The following is a 24,994-nucleotide window of genomic DNA, read 5'->3' as shown; positions in this document are numbered from 1 at the left end:
TAGTAACTGCATGGTAGCAACGTGCATAGATACAGCAGGATAAACAAACAGGAACGCCCAGATTTTAACATGATGGAGTAATCAAGCGTTGTTGGAAAGAATGCCAACAGTAAGCCAAGTCCATGTAGGAGACATTGATGAAGGAACAAGCTTGGGGAATGACCTCGCAGAACGTAGAAGTTGGTAATTTGATTGCTCTAGAAAACCGGAGGAACAGTTGCTGAGTGTGCAGGCTCTTTTCCCGGCATCACTAAGCTTCCCTGACCAACACAACAGCTGTTGGCGACGTGCCTTGCTGGAGGACGACTCCTCATTACACGCTGAAGGAGTTCTGGGACTTTCTCGTCTGAGTTCCCCGCCCATATATCCACATCCTTTCCATAGGATCCATTTAAAGTGACACATTTTCCATGCTATGCCTTCTTCCACTGTCTGAGCTCCTGCAGTCTAATCATGACCATCCAGTAGAAAATCCATGTGAAATGGGCGTTGGTGAAAAGTTCCACTGGCCGCTGGGGGACAGGGATCTGCTCAGCTCTGATGCTGCCTGGGAAAGCCTGAGTCAGACTCATGAAACTGGATATCACCCAAACAGCGTTCTCTCTCTGTTTGTCCTTCATTTCTTTCTCTACTGTTCTGTTTGGATTTTATTCCTCTGTCCTTGTATCTTATTTCCTACTCATAGTTTTGTAGAATGTGCATCTTGATCCGTGCTTCTCATAAAACATATCTGGAAGAAGTGCTATGTTTGTGTTTAAAAGTTGGATAGAGGGTAACACTGACATAACACGCGTGTTTGTGTACGACAAAGACTGTCAGTAAGAAGTGGATAAAGCTTCTGGTTTCAAAAATGAATCAGCAGAAGTAACTCAAACCTGCATTGTTTACATGGCCAGCAGGGGGCGACTCCCCTGTTTGCAGCCAAAAAAAAAGTGGAACCATGTTGGACAGTTAACTGATTTAAATACTGCTTTACTATCTTTAGTACCAATGTATACATTGACTTAATAGGTTGACAGTTGTTGGATTGAAAACTTCTTGATAGCATTATTTACATTTTCTAAGATATGTTCCTACGTAGAGAAATTCACAATAAAACAGGGTAAGCTTTAGCGTTAGAACTTGGATTAGGCAAACTGTCAACCACGCTCTGCTTAACTGAAACTTTTCAAAATAGTCTTTTGCACAAACCACTGATCCTTGGCCTTTCTGGAACAAAACAATGACAAATGTTAACAGAAATGCATCAAGGCAGTGCTCGTTGTTCAATGTTCGTCTGCAGCCATGTTAGTGTTTTCAGCAGTTATGAGATCATCAAGGTAACAAAATCCCCAATAACAGGAAATAGGCCAGACCAAGAGATGCATATTAACTGTAAGTACAGGCGGATAACTTTCCCATGCTTTACATTCCTTGATCCTTGGTATGCATAATGACTGCAGTAACTTATATGGGCATAGATGAACACAGACATACACAAACAAGGGGAATTCCCATTTCCCATACTCCGGCCTGCATGGTCTCTTCTTGAAAGGTATGAATCTCACATAAACAAGCATGTTGTTTTGTTACCATAAACCATATGTGCGCTCTGTACCAGCCCTCCCTTCCTTCCTGGCCCTTGTCATTAATAGCAGATTAAATAACGCTCACTGAGTCGACATCTGGTGAACACAGCTTCATCATAAGGTGTTACTTTTAGAGCCACCTTCCATGTAATTACTTCCCACAAACTTCAAAGACGATGGTCATTCTTTCCGTGTCGTGGTGTAATACTTAATGTGCTACAAATTTGTACCAAACATTCTTCAGTAATGTCCCTTTGTCTGCTACTGGATAATAGCTGGTGAGGGTGTGGGAGCAAATTAAAATGACTGGATGCATGCTTTACAGTTTGAATATTATCAGGCCAAATTAAAGGCAGCCGCTCAATGTTGTTTTACGAATGGATAAAATCACATTAAATAATGTGTTAAGGTCATAATTTCCAAAGACAGCTGCTTCAAACATAGAGCTCAAGCTTGCTGTTTACCATTTAATGCTTAAAGTTGACAAAGTGATGCTATGCTGGATGACCAAGCTGAACCTGGGCAAAGTTTCAGCTCATAAAGTAAGCATATGTTGGAGTTATTCCAGGATAGGTCTGCAGAGGGCGCTAAACAACTTGTTTTGCAAAACACACGAAAAAAAGAAAAATAAATAAATGAAGAATTTTCACGAGACAGATTTAAGCCTCTACATTAGCTGTAGAAACCTCTTCCGTATAGGCTTCTTCCTCCTAGTGATGCAGAGCAGCCCTGCAGCGTTCTGCCCTCCAGGAGGCTTCCAGAGAACTGGCCAATCAGAGGAAAGTGAGCGTGTCGGGAGGCGGTCCTTAAGGGGCAGCTGCTGATACAAACCGTTTCTCATTGAGTCAGAAATTTGGGTTTTTAGTGACACCAGTATAAGATGAATATCGAGTTTTTTCACTGTCCTCCTCTTGGCCTCAGCCATTGTACCAAACAGGCTTACTGGCTCATACTGTTAAGCGGTCAGCACTTCTTACGCAGCCCACTGCCAAACTTACATAGTGTTTTAAGCAGACGAACCAGGTCACTGTAGAGACATGGAAGAAGTATTGTCACTATCAGATGGACTTTGAAACTACTATTTTAAAGTGGACATATTATATGTTGTTGCTTTAACAGAAACCATCTATACTCAACAAAAATATAAACGCAACACTTTTGTTTTTGCTCCCATTTGTCATGAGATGGACTCAAAGATCTAAAATTCATTCCAGATACACAATATTACCATTTCTCTCAAACATTGTTCATAAATCTGTCTAAATGTGTGATAGTGAGCACTTTTGCTTTGCTGAGACAATCCATCCCACCTCACAGGTGTGCCACATCAAGATGCTCATCAGACACCATGATTAGTGCACAGGTGTACCTTATACTGCCCACAATAAAAGGCCACTCTGAAATGTGCAGTTTTGTCTCACAGCAAAATGCCACAGATGGCGCAAGCATTGAGGGAGCGTGCAATTGGCATGCTGACAGCAGGAATGTCAACCAGATCTGTTGCTCGGGCATTGAATGTTCATTTCTCCACCATAAGCCGTCTCCAAAGGCGTTTCAGAGAATATGGCAGTACATCCAACCGGCCTCACAACCGCAGACCACGTGTAACCACACCAGCCCAGGACCTCCACATCCAGCAGGTTCACCTCCAAGATCGTCTGAGACCAGCTACTCAGACAGCTGCTGAAACAATTGGTTTGCATAACCAAAGAATTTCTGCACAAACTGTCAGAAACCGTCTCAGGGAAGCTCAACTGCATGCTCGTCGTCCTCATCGGGGTCTTAACCTGACTCCAGATCGTCGCCGTAACAGACTTGAGTGGGCAAATGCTCACATTCGATGGCGTCTGGCACGTTGGAGAGGTGTTCTCTTCACGGATGAATCTCGGTTTACATTGTTCAGGGCAGATGGCAGACAGCGTGTGTGGCGTCGTGTGGGTGAGCGCTTTGCTGATGTCAATGTTGTGGATCGAGTGGCCCATGGTGGTGGTGGGGTTATGGTATGGGCAGGCATCTGTTATGGACGAAGAACACAGGTGCATTTTATTGATGGCATTTTGAATGCACAGAGATACCGTGATGAGATCCTGAGGCCCATTGTTGTGCCATACATCCATGAACATCACCTCATGTTTCAGCAAGATAATGCACGGCCCCATGTTGCAAGGATCTGTACACAATTCTTGGAAGCTGAAAATGTCCCAGTTCTTGCATGGCCAGCATACTCACCGGACATGTCACCCATTGAGCATGTTTGGGATGTGCTTGACCGGCGTATACGACAGCGCGTACCAGTTCCCACTAATATCCAGCAACTTCGCACAGCCATTGAAGAGGAGTGGACCAACATTCCACAGGCCACAATTGACAATCTGATAAACTCTATGCGAAGAAGATGTGTTGCACTGCATGAGGCAAATGGTGGTCACACCAGATACTGACTGGTTCTGAGTCCCCAGACCCTCAATAAAGCAAAAACTGCACATTTCAGGGTGGCCTTTTATTGTGGACAGTCTAAGGTACACCTATGCACTAATCATGGTGTCTGATGAGCATCTTGATGTGGCACACCTGTGAGGTGGGATGGATTGTCTCAGCAAAGCAAAAGTGCTCACTATCACACATTTAGACAGATTTATGAACAATGTTTGAGAGAAATGGTAATATTGTGTATCTGGAATGAATTTTAGATCTTTGAGTCCATCTCATGACAAATGGGAGCAAAAACAAAAGTGTTGCGTTTATATTTTTGTTGAGTGTATATACTATCCATCGATAAATCAGTTTTATTCCGTTCATTACAGATTTAATTAGACCACAAAGAAGTCATTATAGGGACTGTGATTAAGCCGCACTCAGCACTGATTGTAAACTGCTTTACTGTACTGAAGCATCGTTTCATTGAGGTGAATCTTTCCAGCTTTAATCTCAAACAGAAAATCAGATTTTATTACATCAGCATATCACAACGGAGTGACTCTAAGCCACATGGTAAATCGACTGTGTGAGATGAAAGACAAACGGAGCTGCTGACTGACGAGTATGTATCTCCACGCTGCTGTTGACACTGTTTGGCTTTGAATTGCAGTGAAGTCAATGGATTCATTCATGGCACTTTCTCTCTCTGGTTGCAGCTGTAGAGGGAGTGTGTGTGTGTGTGTGAGAGAGAGAGAGAGGGAGAGAGAGAGCGAGAGAGACTGAAAAGGCGGGTGAAGGAAAAGGTGGGGTGGGGGAACTCATATTTAACCTGTAACTTGAGAAGCTGATAACAAGGAGAGAATGAGGAATGAGCTTTTGAAGAAGGAGTGTGTGTGAGTGTGTGTGTGAGTGTGTGTGTGTGTGTGTGTGTCAAAGAGGTGAATAAGACAGTGACACAGATAAATAAAAGGGCTGAGCCTTTGTTTCCTGAGCTGCTGAAATCTTCCTGGGAAATTCAGCTGAGGATTTTCTCTCCTTCCTCGTTACTCATGTGTCTCCCCGTTTGGGAGGAGGGTGAATATGGACTGAACAAGAGGGAGGAGAAAAACTGGGCAGAAAGAGAAAGAGAGGGAAGTAGCTGTACTTTGTAGCCAGACTTTCTCTGCTTATTCAGCGCTGAGTGCTGCACTGCGCCGTTTCCAGTTGTGGGATGTTAAGATTTGCTTTTGGCTGCACTTCTCCCCGCTCCTGCACTCACATAAAGACTCTTTAGACATTTTTATGCTCATTTTCTTCAGAGGAGGAGTGAGAGAGGGAGAGACTAGCCAGACCTATTAGCCTGGAGACACACACACACACACACCAACTCTCTCTCTTTCCCTCTCTCTCTCTCTCTCTCTCTCTCTCTCTCTCTGACAAACACATTTGTACACTCCTCCAGCTCCGCGCTGCACCAAGGTAACAGTGAGTGGATCTAGCTTTAGCCATCTGGTCGGAGCGCACACAGGAAAACCTCTCTGCCGAACAGAGGGGGGAAAGGGAAAGGACGATGCAGCTCTAGGTGGGCAGAAGAAACCAAAGAGTGAAAGACAGACGACAGACAGACACACACACACACACACACGCACACGCACGCAGCAAGGCAGGATGGCCACCGCAGTGTTTCAGGTAAGGAGTGAGATTGTAACAGGGGGAACACAGCTGCTGCCTGTCTGGTATTTGAGTGCTTGACTGTCCCAAGTGTTGTGTGCTGCGCTTGGATTCACAGCAAACCCTCTGCAGTACGGATCTGCTTTATTAGGCTGGAAGAAAAAAGCTTAAACTGCCAATAGATGTTTTATTCATGCATGCATTTAGCCTGGCGTTAATCTGGTTTATGTATGTTCTGTTGTGTCATGATTTGCTTCAGCATTAACTCAGCAGATAGCTTGTGTGCACATCTGTATAGATTTGAGGGTAAAAAAAAAAGTGCTGTACCCATTATAAATGTTTATATGCCTGCATCCCGCTGTCTGCTGAAGAGACTATGGATGACAGGAATGTTTGCCAATGATCCTGTAATGGAGATCGATTATAATTTGTGTTTGTTGAATCAGTGTGGACTTGTTTGTGTTTGTGTAACGTAAAGAACTGCTTGTTTCTGTAGAGCTCATGTCTGTGTGTGGTCTCCTTGGTTTACCATGTTCTGTGGTCGCTGGCCCTTGGTCATAGCTGGAATGACAGCGGTGGCGTATGTCTTCTCTTGTTTTCAGTTTCCTCTTTTTTTTCCCTCCTTAATGCCTGAAAACAATTTGTTGCACTTTTAAGGATACTTTAGTGGAGGGAAATTTTCATCTTACTGTGCTAATATAGCTTTTTCTGACATGGAGTTTAAAGCTTAAAAAAAGTAAAAAAAAAAAAAAAAAAAAAGAGGATACATTTTTGATAGAAAATTATATTTAATCTTACAAAAAAAAAAACAGTTCTGTTTTTCATGATAGAAAAAGTTTGTGTGTGTTTGCCGTCTTCCAATGATTCCAGTATTAGTGTGTCTGCAGCCATGAACCCAGCCGCAGTGTTTCACAATAGGACCTTGCAAAAGTTGTTGCATTGAAAACATCGCCCCGGGCTTGAGAAAACCCAACAGCACTTTGGGAATTTTTGGCACGCTGTCTGAGCTGCAATTGCCTCCAATTTGCCTCAGATTGAGGAGAAAAAGAATAAGGGCATAGTGTTAAAACGTGGGATAAATTCCGTGGTTGTACCATATGCTGTCAGCTGTGATTTTCGACCCCGTCTGTGAGGCTGTCTGGATTCTTAATGGATTGATGGTGAGCTGTCAGTACCACATTGTATCTTTCTTTATGAGCTAAGGCTTAAATTATGTTAAGTCATTGAAACATGGCTCTTATAAATGCATTGATGTACTGCAGTTTAATGGTGCAGATGTAACACAATGCAGCTAAAACCGTGTCACAATCCATTGTTGTTGGTGTCATCACCAGCATTCTTGCACCAGGCCACTGAGTCAAATCAGTTACATGCCCAGGGTTAACCTGTTAGGGGCCCCCAGGCTGAATAATTGCCCCTATTGGCCTCTGCACACTTCCAAGCATTGTATCTGTGTCCTGTCACTTCCCACTACGTACAATGTGCATCGCACACATACTGTACAAGGCAGCTCCAGTGTTAAAAAGCTATCCAAGAGTCCGTCACAGAAGTGTGCCTGGTAATTGGATTGAGCACAACTACAGTGTGTTCAGGCATATGAAATAAATCTAAACTGAAGTGACTGGATCTTTAAACAAGGTTGTGAAACAGGGCCCCTCTTCAAAACATGTCCAAAATATTAGGTTGCTTGGTGAGGAACATTTTTGGTTGTCACTTTGCTTGAGTCCAAAGTGTTTTACAGTAGTTTGAATTTGGGTGAGGGACTAAACTGAAACTCAGTTGAGTATCTGTTTGTATTGGTTGAATGTTTAATGGCCACGAGTGGTATAGCAACAAACTGTAAACAGTAGTAAATTCCTTTTCAAAGTTTACGTTTGTGATTCTGAGTTATTTTTGGGCTCTAAGTGAAGAGTGTTAGTCCATAGTAACTCAATGAGATCTGTGTTGGGGCTCTATTGATTTCATAATGATGTAGTGATAGTTAAGGCAACCCCTAAATATTTGGGAGCTTATGCTGTTGTCAGCAGATTTCTGGATAGATGCTATCAGATATCCGGACCAAGATTTCCTCATCATTCCACACGTTATTGTTGACAGCCTGACGAGAAACTTGGGACACGAGATTGGAGTCCAAGTTGGCAGAGGTCGTCTACCACTTGATATTTTCTGCATTCATGTGCAGTTATGTGTTTATAAAGATTCATCACAAAGGTAATTTGTCATTGGATGATTACTGATGTGTTCTCTAGTTGCATTTGGCCAAGGGAATATTTCTGGAAAACAACCCAAGCTTGCTCCAACGCGATTGGTCAAATCCGGACAGAAAGCGTCCAACACTGACAATCTTGTCCCCCGGCCTGCATACAGTGTGCTGCATTCATATGCAGATAACTGTTTACAGAGATTAGGCCTTAAACTTCTCTTGGGGGGAAACATCCCACTCTAAGCCTCTAAATGCTCCGCTGTGTTCACCAGCTCGTGGCTAACTGTGACTGCATGCTGTTTGACGTTAAGTAGGATGTGTACAAGCAGGTTTTAAAGCTTTTTCTGTAGTTGTTTGCTGTTCCTGGCAATAGAGTTGAGGTAAGCAAGGAGACTGAATAGTAATGGTTGCATTGATGCCTTTAATTCACAACAAAGCTGCTGTTGTAATTTCACACCTTGTTGATGCAGAATATCAATTACAACACCTTTAAATGCATCCGTGTGACGCATACATTCCTGGTCCAACATGAATGTAACACAGCTCCGTCCTGCCTGGACAACCGCAGCACTCATGACTCCTGGTCGTGTGGGAACTGTGTACATCCTCTGGCAGCGCGCCCGTGCCGGACTGGATTTCAGAGGAGACATTTTTCATCATTACCATCTGCCAGGGACGCAGTGCTCCACTCAACCCCTCCGACCCCCCCTTCAGGCAACTCATGATAGATGCCTAACCACAGACACACACAACCACACATGCAGTCGGGACAGACATGTACTGTAGGGTTGGGCATTTTAGGAAGGTGTGTGTTTAGTGACTTACTGTCTATGAGTGTGTGAGTGAATTTCTGGGATTAAGGCTGAGGCAGTGGTCCATGACCATATAAAACCAGCAGCATGAATTCTCATGCTTCTCTGCTGATGTAATCCTTCCTCGGTGTGTGTGTGTGTGTGTGTGTTTTAGTCCCTGCAGACACAGCCTAACCTCTTCCATTACTATGTATTGCTCTTTATTGTTTTTCACATTATTACAGAACACTCTCTGGCTGTCACTTTGATAAATGTCTGTCTTTAAGAGTACCGTTTATAAGAGTGGAAGCTTTGTTTCATTTCATCGTCGGTGCGTAAACCTCAAGAGGGATAGCTGGACGAGCTGCAAAACCAAACCTTATTTCCTTTACTCTGTGTTTAAATTTGCCCTCTCTTTTCTTTCCATCTGTCAAATCTGTTCTTTTCACTTGTGTTCGTCCACTTTCCCTTCATCTTTACATGCCGTTGTTTAGATAGATGGATAGAAAACCTGGCACAGGCTCTTGACTCAAGGGCATTTAGGTATATTGAAATACACTCAAGTGAGACAATTTCCTCAATGTTAGCCTCAAGAACAGCCTTTGCATATACAGCACAGCCTAAATCAATATATAACTTGATACACATCTAGTCTAATGTAACACAAATTAAGTTGTATTGTTGAAACGTCTGATTTTTGCATGAAACGCTCTGCAGAAGACCTGCAATGTCCAGGCAGCATTATATTTATACCCTTTGTCCTCTGGGCTAAATGCTGGCACATACAGTAAACCTGCAACAACATAAATAACTTAAAGCTGTGCCAAAGCATCATGCCTTACAGTTGGGCTTTTAGTATAATTAATAGCATCCAATGAGGGCAGAGTAAAAGCTTCAGATTTTCAAGGGCAACGTTTAATGTTTCACTTAAAGGTAGTTACCTAGCAGGTGGTCTGACTAGCATGAGAAGCTGCTGTCATAGGCCCAGAGGAAGGCGTTTAAAGAGTGAGTGAAGGAGCATGTCCGCACACTAATGCTGCAGTAAAAATGAACAGTGGACCCCTTTACAATTTACTGCTTTTGGGCCGTAACAGCCCACTAGCATTACGACATGACAAAGCCCACCAACTTGGACCAAACCATTCCCATTCATTAACACGAAACTGATGTCATGTTGTCACTTTAATGGTTTGGGTTTTATTTTGTGTTACAACTGAAACTCCAACTGACCAAAACAATGCATCAAATTAGGCTTGAATGTCAGACTTCTTTGGGTAGAAAAGTCTGAAACACTTTGATGGTGTTTTTTCTTTAAATGGAACCAGTCGGCCAAGGTCCTCATTTCTTCTGCCCGTCCTTCATACCCAGACCAAAGCTTGCTCGACCCTCCCAGCCAGCCTAATACCTCTTAAGTAGAGGCCCCTAAAAAGAGGAACATTATAGTGAAAGATTTAATGGTGCCTAATCTTTGAAATAACTCCATGCAATCAAGCTTAAAGCCTGGTATAATGGGCCTTTCTTGAACCGCGTTTGCATTTTTATAATCAAGGAACATATTGAGAAACAAGGAAGAAAACTGTTCCCAACTTTTTCCCAAAGTATTGAGTTTCCCGTTGGCTTTTCCGTTGGCATCATGACACCAAGATAGCTCTCCTATCAGTCAAATGGCTAAACACAGTCTCTTTTATCACGTTATATCTATAGTAAAGGGAATTATGTCATCTTACCTGTCCTTGTTTGAACTCTCATTGCTTCTTCCATGCATACAAATGGGTTTGAGCTTCAAAGCATCATGATGCTTATTGAATGTGGCTCCTCCAATGAAACTCAGCTGTTGGTTTGTTATGATTCAGTCATGTGCAGGGTTTGGATTTTGCCGTTTTTATAGATTTATTACAGAATATCGATGCTTGATGCATTCAGGTGCACAGGCTTTGAAGTTGTTTGTAGGTGTTGAGGAAGAATTAGCTGCAGATTTATTCTGTTTGAATACCAGCGTCTGTTTGGGATCAGTGACCCTCCACCATGTGAAGTAGAACCAACAGTACACGAGAGCAAAGTAAACAAGGCTGATGTTTTACAGTTTGTATAAAAGCTATCAATTTCTCTGTTCAGAGGATAGCTTAGTCTTTTATCTGGTTTAGAGATTTGTTCTTCTGGATGTTTTGGGACATGATCTTGCTGGAACGTAAGGTGCACTGGTGAAAACAAAGATAAGTCAAAATGAACCTGGGGAGAAAAAAACGTTCCAAGCAGTGAAAAAGGCTTTGAAACCCCTTTGTGACAACTACTTCTGTTGTTTTCTTTTTTTAAAAGGTTTTGGCTTGGGGTGAAATTAATAGGTATGTTCAGATTCACATATATTTTGTTGTTATTTACAGTAGATGTAACTTTGTGTTGAGGTAAAGTAAATAACTAACTGGTGTCCTGGGTGAAAGGCCTGGATTGTTACGATCCATCCTTCACCCCTGAATGCCACTTCACTTACACTTTGCTACTTTTAGATGGACTTCCTTTTTATATGGGCCAAAAAGGACCCCGCATTGAATTTCCATTGGCGTTGTTTCAGTCGTTCTGGCCTTTTATTTTCACACCTAATGTGCTACAACCACCGTGTAATGCAGGATTAAGAGGTTGCCATCATTCCAGTCATTTCTTTGAGACCACACTGATTACTATCATCATTATTATTATTTTGCCTTAGGTATAGTTTGAGGAAGAGCTGTGTTCATCCATGTCCTACGTCGTGAAGTAGTGATTTGTTGAAGCATTTGAAAGCATGTTACGATACGCCGCTCCAGCCCAACTATTGACTAAACGCAGACACTTTTATTTTCTGTAAACAATCTGTTAGGAGCATTAAAGACACACTCTTTAAGATGTGCAGAATGAAGTTCTGATATTTCAAACCTGTATTTGAAACTATTGTTGCCCCCTTTTGAAAAATAAATCAAATGAAAAACCGATACATTAGTTTTATGGTTTATTAAGATTACCTGCACAGTACTTTCAGACTTCTCCCTTAAATCTTTCTTAAAAATTGACCTTTACAAATCCATATTAATCCTCATAATATGTTTGCCAATTGTATGAAAGTCTTAAGGTTAAAGAAGAATTTAAATGTTATGGTAATCAGGCAGCAGACAAAGCATGAAATTAGTTTTTTTTTCCCCGGCGAAATCAATTAAAAACAAAACTGGATCTGCGGTTTCTTTCCAAATGACTGAGCATCCTTGTGAACACTATGTGAAGTATGTGCCCTGTCTGTATCTGTGCGTGTGTGTGTGTGTGTGTGTGTGTGTGCGTGTGTGTGTGTGTGTGTGTGTGTGTGTGTGTGTGTGTGTGTGTGTGTGTGTGTGTGTGTGTGTGTGTGTGTGTGTGTGTGTGTGTGTGTGTGTGTGTGTGTGTGTGTGTGTGTGTGTGTGTGTGTGTGTGTGTGTGTGTGTGTGTGTGTGTGTGTGTGTGTGTGTGTGTGTGTGTGTGTGTGCCAGCCAGCAGTCGACTAGAAGGGTGGAGAGGTTGTTTTCTTTTTCTTTTTTTCCCTCTCTTATCAAACCTTCGTGTCTCTCTGAGGAATGTTTATGAAAAGCAGACCTGCTTCCTTGGTTTTGCCAGAATGCATTCATATTGTTGTTTGCTTTTCACGGCTGATTGATGAGGGAGGGGGGCTCGATCTTAAAATGAAAGGCAGGAAACTTTGGTGCCAGCTTCCCTGAGATTTAAAGAAAGTGGAGAAAAAAGTTCACATGAATTTTTCTTCAGCTAATCAGGATGTAAATAACTGTAATTTATTTATTTCTACATCAAAATATGACTCTACATATTTTTGCTTTAACAGCTGTGCAAATCTTATAGAAATTTAAATTTAATATCCTTGATAGTCTTTTCAAAGCTGGTTCATTGCCTGTTAATGGCCGTGTTGATTTAGCCTTCATAGGCATATTATTAACATCTCGAACGGTGCTATTTGTGCTGGAAACAGTGTGCAGCAGTGATTCATGTTGCAGCAGCCTGGTGATGCAGTTCTTAGATTGCATAAACATTTTTTTCACTGGACATAAAAAATATGAACTTAATAATAATAAAGAGCAGAGTAGGGACGTCTTAATTTCTCTTTACAGATGAGTTTTTTTCACATTTAAATGTTGATGCATTGCTGTTTAGTTATTTTGTGCAGAAAAAGTAGACTGAGAAAGACCAGGAGAAATTCAATTGGGTTCAAATGTGAAACACAAACCGCCCATCATCCATCATGAGATACAGCAGTCTGTGGAGGTGTGAGGCTGAGTTTTTGTGGAAATTACCGGAATGGTCCGTACATGTTAACATCAGTGTGTAAAATCCTCCCCTCCTCCTAGTCCTTGACTGAGCCCAGGTTCACCACAGCCTTTCTCTCTGACAACAAGCTGCTGCTCTCGGAGACAGAGGTTTATTTATACAAAGCTGATATCACCTGGAAATGTAGCAGGTGTTGAGATGATGTCACACACTGGCCCAAATGTAAAAACTAAAGACGGGCTTTGGACAGAAAAGAGCTCCCAAAAGAAAACCTTCACAAAGCCAGTTAAGTACAGCTGTTTTTTTTATGGAGACTCAGATCAGGAGACCTGATCTTCCTGATAAATGGATAAAGTTGCCAACTTGTCATGAAGACAACTCTCTGAACCAAACTGCCTTAAGAAGAAACTATTTGTTTTATGATATGCAACAAATATCTTTTATTATTGACAAAATATCTGTTAGCTTAAAACAAAAGATATATACAGCATGTGAAAGTTAGTTTATATCTACTGAAGACACAATAGAGTACTGAGTATACATTTCTACTGCCATACTGCTAAACTAGAACATCTCTTAGGCTGCGTTCCACTGAATCAGATCTGGGCCATTTTCATTATGTGGATTCCCACAAGAGTCTGGTACTGTACAGGCCACATTTAAAAAGCAATGTGAACAGCTAAAGAAAAACACAAAAAAGTCCCAACTGAGCATCACAGCACGCAGTGTGAATGTAAGCTCAGTATGCAGCGGATGAGTAGCTTTTTCATTGAGAAAAATGAGCTCAGCTTGGTGTCATATAACCACTCGACTGTGGCAATGAAAGCAGCACAGGCATGATGTGGTATCAACATGCAAGACAGACTAAAGGCTGTCGGTGCTAGCACTGCTACCGTTAGCCACCTAACGTGTGCAAACCAATTAACCTGCAGAACATCCCCCCCATGTCTTGCTGCCTGTTTTCAGGGCCATTTTTTTTATTAAACAGATTCTCATGTTCTTCACCCCGTTGGTAGTCTATCCCACCACAGAGCGATTTGTTTGTTAGCAGATGAAAGTGACAAAGAGGCGTGATAGAAAATAAATGGAGAGCCATAAATTGTAGTACCGAGTGGAAGAGACTTATTTGTCTTTTTCAAATGTAGTCAGAAAACTGTTTATTTGAAAAACATTCTGATGAGATGATGTGCTGCGCTCCTAAAAGGACCCTGTGGTGGGATAATGACATCTCATTTCTTTTGTCTGTCCTCAGCAGCTCAGTGCTGTGATATAGGATTATGGTTACGCCTGTGGCAAATTCCGCCTCTCAAACACGTTAAATATTGTGTGCACAGTTACCACAATAACTGAAATAACCACAATATCATATTATGTGGTTATTTTTCTGTGTTTAAAGGAACATTGGAAGGCATACATCACAAACTTGAATCAGTTTTGGGACTCATATCTGCTCTGGCAGTCTGTCCTGTGGTTTTAAGGGTAGAATTCACTTTACAGATGCGCTCAGCTTAGAAAGTATGGTTCTCTTATTGTGACTTCACTTCCCAGCACAACGTGTGTCTGCAGAGTTTTAACACTACGAGGCTGTTTTTTGTCCCTTCATCTGTTAAAATGTGTCTGCCAACATTCAATACAAGCTCAAGGTGCAGGATAATGTGCGTCATGACAGCTAAACCCCTTAAAAAATCATCAGGAAGAGAAAATATAATCTGTTTTTATTGCGACAGTGTTATGTAAAAAATATCTGTGCATGTACAGAGCATCAGGAGTCTTATTCAATACCAGAATCGACATCTAACATGTCGAAATCTTTTTTTATGGTGGATGAAATCTTCAGATTAAAATGTACGTTGTACATATGTTCTTGCATTTTGTCAGTGATGAAGTTTTGAAGCCAATCCTTGTCCAATATGGAGCCAGATGTTCAAGCTTCCAGTACAAGGGAAACAACTGAAACCTCAGTGATCTGTGTCTAGTTCAACTTAAATGAAAATATGTGCAAATGTATGAATACAAAGTAGAAACAATGGTCTAAAGAACTGATCCAAACCGGTATGGGAAATGTCTCAATGTCTCGATTTGAGTTTTTGAATGAAACTTTAATTATGAAACAGCTGTACTGTTCACACGTTATCATTCTTATCTCTTATTAAACTGTATGTTTCAAAACTATGTAGATTGATTTTCTCCGCTGGCTGACCCCACTTGTCTCTGGCTCACAGTCATTCCTTCAACACTTTCTTGTTACTGACATCCCCTGTAAGTGAGCAGATGTTCAATGACATCATTTGGAAACATGTTTTCATCTTAACATTGTCACTAAGAGACTACATTGGACGAGACTGTCTTTCATTTTTCACATACGTCAAGTTTTCCCCAGCTTCTCGTCTTGTAGCTAAGCTGAACAAAACACCTCCAAGACATTTGTGCTGTACAAGCTAAAAAAAATAAATTAAAAAAAAGGGTTATTGATCGTCTTATCTGTCTGAGAAAGACGGCAAACAAGCAAACTACCCCAAATGTCAAAGAGTTGCTTCAGTCTAGAATAACTTGTAGATGGATTGGCAGTAAGAAAACACACAGGGGAATAGAAATCCAACCAGCTCTTTAAGCAAGAATATATTCAAGCCCTCTCAAAATGGATTTTTCATGCCTGCTTTTTTCTCTCGCCCACACCCTCCTCCCTCTTCCTTACGATCCTCCACCACTTGGCCTGCTGCCAGACAGTGAGAGCCATGCTAAATGTGTAAATTAGCGTGCTGGTAAATACCGGCTCTTAGCTGAAAGGGCCTTGGAAGAGAACGTGACCCCCGCTGTAACCGTGGAACAAAAGAAACAAACCATAGCTTCTCCCCTTAGCGCGCCGTCAGTCCTGTCCAACAGAGCCGGGGTGAGCATGAACAGGCGCTCAGGTCGGCTGAGGGGCCGCTTTGAGTCCCTGCCGTGGAGAAGAAACATGGCAGGGACATACCGAGGCTGTCACATCCCTCTGTGGCTCGAATGACTCACATGGACAGAGAAAACAGAGTTTCCTCTATGTTTTTATCTTGACGTTTATATGAACGAGAACAGTTTTATCTTTGTTGTGTTATTTGATGCTGCAGTGATGTCAGTCTGCGTTCTTAATAGTATACCTACACACTGTGCTCATGTACAGAAACACACACAGGGATAGTACAAACACACAGAGCAGGATAGGGGAAAAATAATTATTTAGTTTGAAAAGATTTATAATCGTTTGAATATTTGTCCGTTATGTTTGAGAAGAGTATCATGGCTAGAGGTGCTGCTTGCTAACAGGCAGGATACTTCTTGGGGCCCCAGACCAGTAGGGGGCCCCTGAAAGCTCACAAGCTTAAACGAAAGCAGTGGCCTACAGTGCTCAAATGTTGCAATGACAGTAGGATACCTCCTAAGTGGCCCCCCATCTGACACCATTCACTCTTGCTAAGAGTTGAAAAATGAAGAGGAATCATCCGCTGGTAGGAGAGAAAAAATAAACAGAAAGAATTGGATTGTCTTTACGATGGCAGAAATTATGTTGATGTAAAAAAAAAAAGTCCTTCCTCTGCCTCCTGTTTTCCCCATTTGTGTCTTATTTCACATTAATTCTTAAATTCAACTATATTCTTGACATTTGGACAACTTTTTAAATTATTGTAATAATAAGGGGAAAAACTAAAACTCTCAACATCTAAACAGCTGGTTACTAATATCATGTTTGTGTGGTGACTATTGATGATAATAAACTGTATAAAAGACTACAATAGGCAAACACTCCCCGAACTCATGCTCTGCCATCTCTGTGGTTCTGAAGCTGTGAAACATGAATCAGCAGCACTGAGACAGAGAGCAGTGTTTGGAGACGGCTGCACGGTCCTGTTCATGTCCTGCCGTCCAATCTGCTCAATAAATTCCCTTCTTTCCTCGTTAGACAGAGACAGACACAGAGCATGGAGATAAAGATTCTTGTAAATGATCATCATGTTGTAAATAAATGGTAGATGCATGATTAGCAGATAAGTATAAAGGGACAGGGCACCGGCTTAAACCCGAGCTTTCCCATCATTCCGTGGTGCTTTGATATTATCCCAGTAAGTCCACACAAACCTGCAGTCTGGCACACTCCAGCATCACGGCGGCAGACGGGCCTTCTGTTACAGGTTACGGTTCACAAATTGAATTTGCACAGTGAATAGTTCTGCCGTGATGTGCCAGATGCAAGGAGCTGGATAAACATAAAAGCACTCGGGGCAGTCTTGTGTTTAAATGCCAGCACAGCGGGCCGAGGAACATTATTCTTTGGGCCTTACGCTTTTCTCCACGCTGGCTGGAAACAAGCTTACCTGCATGGCAATCGTTTCACTATGTTGGATGTGCTTTTCTGCCTAGATTTATCTCTCTGCCCTCTGATTTCTGTACAAAAAGTTGGCGTTATAGAATGAAAGGCATTGCAGAGATTATACAGTTTTGTTTTTTTTGCCCAGTAAGGATTGAATTCCTCATTTATTTAAGGCTTCATTCTGCTCACGTCATTAGAGAGGCACATTAACATCATAAGACCTGAGAGGCTGAGATCAGTCACATAACATGACTGTGTCTGGAGTGTGTCAGCAGCAAACAGGGAGCTGACTGCAAGTGAACACTGCAAGCCAGAGATGTCTGACATGGACTTTTGTCTGCGGGAAATGGGCCCATGTTTAATGCAGTTAACAGAAACACGTGAGGAATGCAACAACACAATTATTCTTTATTATATTACACTCATTTGAATACTCCCGATAGCATCAACAGACACTCTCTCCAGGCCTCCTCCCCACGCACCGAGGAGCACGGACAAAGGCTTTGTGTCGGTTTTTATCACAACACAAACGTGATTCAGAAGCAGTGGCTTACGTTGAATCCTTTGCTTTTACTTTTATGGATTCTTTCCATGCTTGGCTCTGAAGAAAAAATAAACATGAAAGTACGGTCTATAGGCCAGAGGTATGTTCTGATGCAGTCTTGTGATAGCCTAAAAATACACTTGCATGTATATAAAGCTCATGGTATGAGAACATTGCACTGGGCCAGACAGATCTGTACTTTTTGTCCTCTTTGTTTTACTTGCAGAGAAACAAGAATCAGCTGCTCAGTAACAGCTGTGTGAGGCTAAGAACACTATTCCCTCAAGCTCAATGCATCATCATCAGCTCGTTACAATACTGCCATTCTTATATTTAGCAGGTAAAAATGCTCAACACGTTTCAATTTACTAAGATGAAATGCTATCATAACACATCGCACTGAAAGGCTCATGGGATGGTTTTTCTTTGGCTAAATTGACTAAAATCTGTTATGAACCAAAATGTTGGATTAATGGAAACTGAAAGTTTTACTTTACTGAACTATGAATGATCGGGACAATAAAAGTGACAAAATATTGGATATCTGTATTAAATTTTGATAGGGCTAATAAAGGGGGACCATCCAAGTCGTTCCATCTCGAAACCAATGTCCAATCTTTCCAGTAGATGTTGAGCTATGATGAAACCTCCGGAGCCACACTGTTAACATGTCTTAAAATAACTCAATGTATAAACCAAATTACATTAAAAAAAAGCAAGAAAGCATGTGGGCGTTTTTTTTTTTTTACCTCGTTCCCCTCTTTCTTTCAGTATGCACAGAGTATTATTGCACCTGGTGGTTTCCAGCTGCTCGCCCAGTGGTTAGCTCATTGCTAAGTGCTTACCTGCTCCGTGTCTAAATATAAATATTCCTTGTGGTTTGTGAGAGATCCTGGTTGTGAATGAAATAGAACAAAGTTTCTTTTAAGCTAAACAAGTTAAGAGGAAAATTCTTAGCATGAGTGAGAATGTGAGCCATACTATTGTGGGCAGACTACCTACCCACTCAGCCTGACCTTTACATCAAAGATTGATTATACTGGCGTCTTTGGCTAACTTGGAATTCATGTTATCTAAAACAAGATTAACTCTGTTAGGAACAGATAAATAGTTTGAATTTACTAAGACATGACATTCAACTAAATGTCAGCCGCCAATGTTTTTCATGTTTGGAGATGAGACTCGTTCATGAAGTGGATCTTTGTGTTCTGGTTGTTTGCTTGCACAGTGTCCCCAACCAAAAAATGTAAACAAAATCCAGTGTATTGATTGAATCTGCGTAAATTCTTCAGAGTGTATCAGTCGGGTTATTTGAATCTTTGAATGAAAGCTTGTCCAGTCATTCAGTGCTCATTGAATTCATCCACTTGGATAAAAAGTAACGTGAACGAAGCCCAACAACACATCATTTTTGGGCAGAGCCATCATGAGGTCATCCAAAGGCTTGTGACCTACACTTCTCGCCGCCTTGCTTTTTGTATTTTGTCCTTTGCCAGTCGTCTGTTATTTGCCATCCCAAATGGAAAGATAAGGACAAGAATTGCTTTGTCTCTATCTTGTTTGATAAATAGCTGTGGATACTTGCTAATCACAGCTCAATTACCTGCTTAATGTGGAGCTTTATACTCAATCAGGGACCATCATTTACAACATGGGTATCATGTTGTACTCAATAAGACTCTGATTTCTTGGCCATAGCGTGCTGCTGGTGTGCATGCAAACATACTCAGGGATCTGTGACAGCAGGTGGACTGGTTGTCAGCTGCTTTAGGTCTGCATCAGGTGGAAACACTGACCAGGCCTACAGAGTGCAAGGCCTGGAGGGAGGGTATCCTGAAGGAGCGAGGGCCCCAGATAGAAGAACGGCATGTTGTGTGCATGATGTGATAAGGATGCCGGTGTAGGAAGGGGGTTTGTGGGAACGTTGTGGGGTTATGGGAGGGTTAGAATAACTTATAATGGAGGTGATCTGAGCTAGACAGAGATACAGTATCCTGTGAACTCCAGACATCATGCCAGACCAAATTCTTATAAAACAGAAACGCATTCCTTTTGGATGTGATCATCCAAGCAGTTTGGAGATGTGATGTTTGGTGACTGTGACAGAAAACAGTCACTGAGAAACATTTCAATCCAGTTACACATATAGAAAGATGAATGTGAAGGTCGTGGTAGTTTCAAAATAAATCCAAAAGGCCATTGGATTTGGTTGAACATCTTAAATTCTTTTGGACAATTACATGTTAGCTCGGCCTCTTTTCATATCAGTGTATCAGCTGCTTCTGCTGCAAAACAGGATGAAACAAATATGTAATCTTATAAAGGGTAATTTCCTGTTTAGAGTTGACTATCCTGTTTTTCAAAGAGACTTCATTGACTCATGGTGAATCACATATCCTCAACTTGGTAAATTTAATTTACCATCCTGACTTTGCAAAGGTATTTGATTCAGTTTGAGAGCATCAAACGAAAGCAATACTGGGGAATAATCAAACACGCTTCCCTTCACTTATACAGCTCGTTGTCTTTTACTGTTTGGGGCATGCTGGTTTAATTAAACGCCTGTGCAATAAGATAGCTGGAGCAATTTGTGAAGCCTTATTAGTTTATTGCATAAAGACCTTTAGCTATATTTAGGACATGCTTGACCCTACAGCAGGTCTTCTTTTTTTGTGTGAACATGCAGAAACATCAATGAAGTTGGAAGTAGATTTTTATGCACTGAAACAAAAACTGCACACACTTTTTAAGACCTAATTTTCCAACATAGTAGGCCTTGCTATCCTGGCATCTCGTGCTAATGTTTAAAGTTCTGCATCAGCATGTTTCGCTCCCGTTTCACTTCAGTAACTTTCTGTAAAGCTGCAAAAAAAAAAAAAGCTTAAAGAAAGCATCAGACTTTGGAAAGGCAAGACATCTTAAAAAAGGGCCAAAATGTTAATGTATTTTCATGGGCAGACGAGGAATGTTGTGCTTCCTTCAACAGTAACACAAAACAGACCCCAATAGAGCAGAGGGCTTGTGTTTCTGCAATGACACAATTAGTCCTGGATAAGGAGAGGGCTGGAGCAGTAGCAAAGATGAAAGGTGCTTTCAGAGGTCAACAGTTCAGATAACCCAGGGCGTAATCTTTCAAAGCGAAAACAGACACAGTGGTGTGATAGAAATAAGTGAGATTAAGGGTACACACAAGTCAAAAGCCTACTGGAAAGCTGTCCCGCACTAATGTTTACCATCTTCATATTATCTACAGAGAAGACGGTGGTGCTAACTGGAGGAAATGACATTTGTAGGGACTTTTCCTGTGGCCTGCATTAGAAAAAATGATGCTGAAACAGAAACAAAGCGACAGAAAACAGATCTGCACAGGAAAGAAACGCCAGCAATGACTTCCTGTTCGTCTTCACTCTCATCTCAGCCGCCATCTTTATCTGGAAGCACTTCATTTGAATCTACAGTTAAAAGCCATTATCATTATATGCTTCCTGTTTATCAGCCACAGTCCGCATGCTCTCGCTCCCGGCTCATGGAATAATTATGGAAACTGTCGGATGCTAATCGGATTAGCCTGGGAATGACAGATCATGGGTTCTGTTGAAGCAATCCCACCACAGACTAACTTGTGCTGATACTACAGTCGTGTGATCTCGCACTGTTAGATCAGCGCTCGATGAAAAATAAAGCTTTTCACTCAGTTCATGCAGTATAAACAATTTGTCATTTATTAAAAACGTGTCACACATAAAGACATCTATCGGACGGATGTTCAGTGCTAGTAAACTAGTGTACAGTAGGTTCATCAGAGGTTGTTCATTGATTTTAGATCTGCATTTGGCTGCAAGAAATAAGGTTATTCATATTAGTTAGATAAAATAGCTGGTGTTATATTGGGCGACGTATTTCTTCGATCTATCTTTAATCTGTAGAGATAGAGACACATTTATTGTGCTAATCATTCAAATGCAGTTTTGAAAAACTTGTGGAAAAGATGTATAATGACTCTACTGGAAAGTAACTGCGCATGTACGTGCATCACTGCTTGATGGAGAGCGATGATGCTTGTTGTAATCCATACAGCACATTTAGCTCGTGAAAGATAACTACAACGAAATGAAAATGAAATGCTGTTTGACTGGTAAATGAATATAGTAACGTCGCTGCAAACGTGCGATAACATTAGCCGATACTGATTGTCACTGGATACGCTAATATCGGCTGGCTGACTGCAACAATACTCCAAGCAAATAGTTCTACATACATGTTTGCAAATAAGCAACAACTGAACTAAAACCTTTTCTTTTGTTTCTAGGTGTCTTCATCTTGTGTTCCAGCAACAAACTATGAGCTGGTAAGTAACATTTTTTCTTCTTTGTTTTATTGATTGCTCCCATGCTGTATGTGCTTTGCAGGCATTATTGGCCCCTTCGCGGTGCAGAATTTCTGCACACAAGGCTTGAAACTAACAGTCTCTATCAGATACACTAACAAGGCAGGTACTGTTGCAGATAATGAGCCATTATCGAGAGGCCCCCTGAGACAAACTTGTGATGTTGGACTTAAACCAGACCAATATTTGATCGTGGTTTCTCTGCTAAACCTTTAACAAAAAAAGGAGAGATTTCATATGTTATTTAGTGTTGGTATTGGTTGCAATGGCTTTCATACAGAATGAAAATAATGATGGAGATGAGGACTGAGTCATGACTCTGCTCTAACATGATGATGTCTTGGTGGTAAAAAGAACAGAAAAAAAGGGGGAAGAAGTCTGGGTATGATGTGATTTTGCTCAGGCAATAAAAAACACACTTGCTCTGTTGCCTTATTTGGTATTGGCATTAGAAACCCTGTCAGACTTGGAGATAATTTGCTCCTTCTCTTTCTCGTATTTTGTGTTTTTAAACGGTTTTGGGTGATTGACAAACCAAAGCAAATATCCCCTGCACTTTCATATGCTTACAGAGAAAATATTTCTCCAAATGTCTTGTTTTTCTTTCATAAAAGCTGCAGTGATCAAGCACGAACGTATTATTATCCTCTGCAGATGCTTTCGCAGTGGATGTTTTTTACATGAAGACATCTGTTTAGGATGTGCGGCTGCATTGGCTGAGCTCTCTGTGCCCTCGAGAGCTCTTTAGTTTCTAAATGAGCAGCTTTGGACAAAGAGCCAGAATCTCCACTACCTGTTCCACCCAATAAACAACTTTAATAAGTCAACTTCACGAACTCAACCTGCCGTGTGCTGCGCCTTGTCTGCTGACACGCTGGACAATTTACCACATAGACTTGGACGTAGCCAACGTGGCGTTGCTCATCGGTTTTTAGGAGTAATGTTTTTATTCAGAGTACTCATCTCGTTTTTTGGAGCTACAAGTGACAACATTTGAACATGATTGTTTCAGAGAGTAGCAAAAATAAACACCAAGCAATCAGCGTCCATAATGCAAGCTGAGCAAGCAAGGGGCCTCTGTAATTGATAGACTGTAATTTAAAAAATGGTCTCGTGAAAAAAATGTTTCATTTCAAACCTTTATTTATTCTCAAGAAGAACCCTAAGGTTTACCTCATTTCCAATGCCGTCGAGATTACAAGCACAGTAAAACAAGCAAAACCACAAAAACACAGAGATCCATTAAAAGCAGTCACAATTTGTAAACAGAGTGGCGAGAAATGAAATTCCTAAACTTTGGAAGCGGTAGTTTGCTGGAGGGCGTTCCACGAGTTTTGGGCATCAAAAAAAAAAAAAAATGCTGATTTACCCAAGTTAGCAGAAGCTCAGTGAACTGTATGCCAACTCCTTTTAAACATCCTTTTATACTTTACTGTGAGCTGATGATGCAGATAAATGTAAGACATTAAAACAAGAATGATATTTTATTTACAACATATCTGTTATGCCTTATCTATTTAATAACATAGTGGATACGAGCTTCAGGCCATCCTCCATTCGATCTCTCTTTTTGCCTCGTCTTGCCAACAGGAGCCTCCCATGAGACTGCAGGCCTGCATTAGAGGTGCTGATAGCTCTCATAAAAGCTGACGAGCTGAGGTGTAAAGCATTTCTTTATGTACATTTGCCACCAGAGACAGCGGATAAAGTTAGAATGGGGAAGCAAATAAACTGTTAAGAAAATGGCTTTTAAGGCCAGAAAAGCTCTTACTGCCAAAATGACAACATGACCAACGGGGAAATCGAATGCATAGGACGTAGTTTAGGCCTAAACATAAGTTGCTTTTATGCACTTCAATGATCCAGTGTGTGAGTGTTGAGCTGCTGTGAGGCCTTCAGTGATTTTAGTGTACATAGAAGAATAGACATGTGTACTTGTGTTTACAGAATACAGTATGCACCCTTTACTCAAGTGACACCAACAGTTTCTGTGTGACTGTGTGTGACAGGAAGTGTACGAGGCAGTTTGTGTGTTGTTAATGTGTGGACGTGCAAGCGTGCATGTCTGCAAGCGAGTGTGTCAGCTCGACTCAGCACCTTGTTTGGTGAATTCCTTCACTTACTGCCAGACACCAACATGATTTACTGGCCCACTCAGGTGCAGACAGATTGCTACGCCAAACATTTCATAAATTAGTGTGAGAAAAACTCTGGACAACATCACTTTTTCTCATAATTGTAAAGACATTTCACAGAGATGGGACAAACTTAAAAACAGAAGAATAAATCTAAGAGTGGCTCTGTGCTCTTTTTTTTTATCGCAATAGTTTATTTTCTTCATGACTAAAGCAAATCAACAGTAACAGAAGCATGCAAATAATTGTCAAATGAAATCGTATTTTGTTCTGAATTAAATACTGAAATCTTCATTTTAAGTTAAACTAACACAAGGCCCATTTAAAAAAAAGTATGAGGTATCTATCCTAATATGGTGTCTAATCTCTCACAATTAAAGGGGGATGATACAGTTCTTGTTGATTTCAAAACTTGTTAATATAACATTTCAAATGTCATATTGTGGACCTCGATTTTTTTGAACCAAGTAAAAAAAAAAAAAAGACACAAGAATGTGCCATAACATTTTGTTATACCTTCTTTTCTTAAAACAGGGTTGCATCCTATGCACTGTTGTGACCAGTATTACCAGTATAAAATGTCTATACACTATCGCAACCAATCCAGCGGTCCCTATCAAACGACTGCATACAAACCAGTGCGAGTTATATTCAAGATTTTATAGTTACTGACAGAGA

At 41.1% G+C, this 24,994-nt stretch overlaps 1 protein-coding gene across 5 annotated transcripts in view; it reads left to right on the top strand.

Annotated features, from left to right (window-relative positions):
• The window catches only part of tns1b (tensin 1b), a 167,945-nt gene that overhangs the window by 72,990 nt on the left and 69,961 nt on the right, over positions 1–24,994 (top strand). For all 5 annotated transcript variants that reach the window (XM_079357019.1, XM_079357015.1, XM_079357018.1 and 2 more), the window contains exon 4: positions 22,104–22,142. In XM_079357019.1, the coding sequence (XP_079213145.1) occupies positions 22,104–22,142 (39 nt within the window). The remainder of the gene's footprint in view (positions 1–22,103; positions 22,143–24,994) is intronic.

The sequence above is a fragment of the Symphodus melops genome, assembly GCF_947650265.1.
Source record: "Symphodus melops genome assembly, chromosome: 12".
Taxonomy (NCBI): domain Eukaryota; kingdom Metazoa; phylum Chordata; class Actinopteri; order Labriformes; family Labridae; genus Symphodus; species Symphodus melops.
The sequence above is the reverse complement of the archived record's forward strand: the minus strand, read 5'-3'. Positions and strand labels throughout refer to the sequence as shown.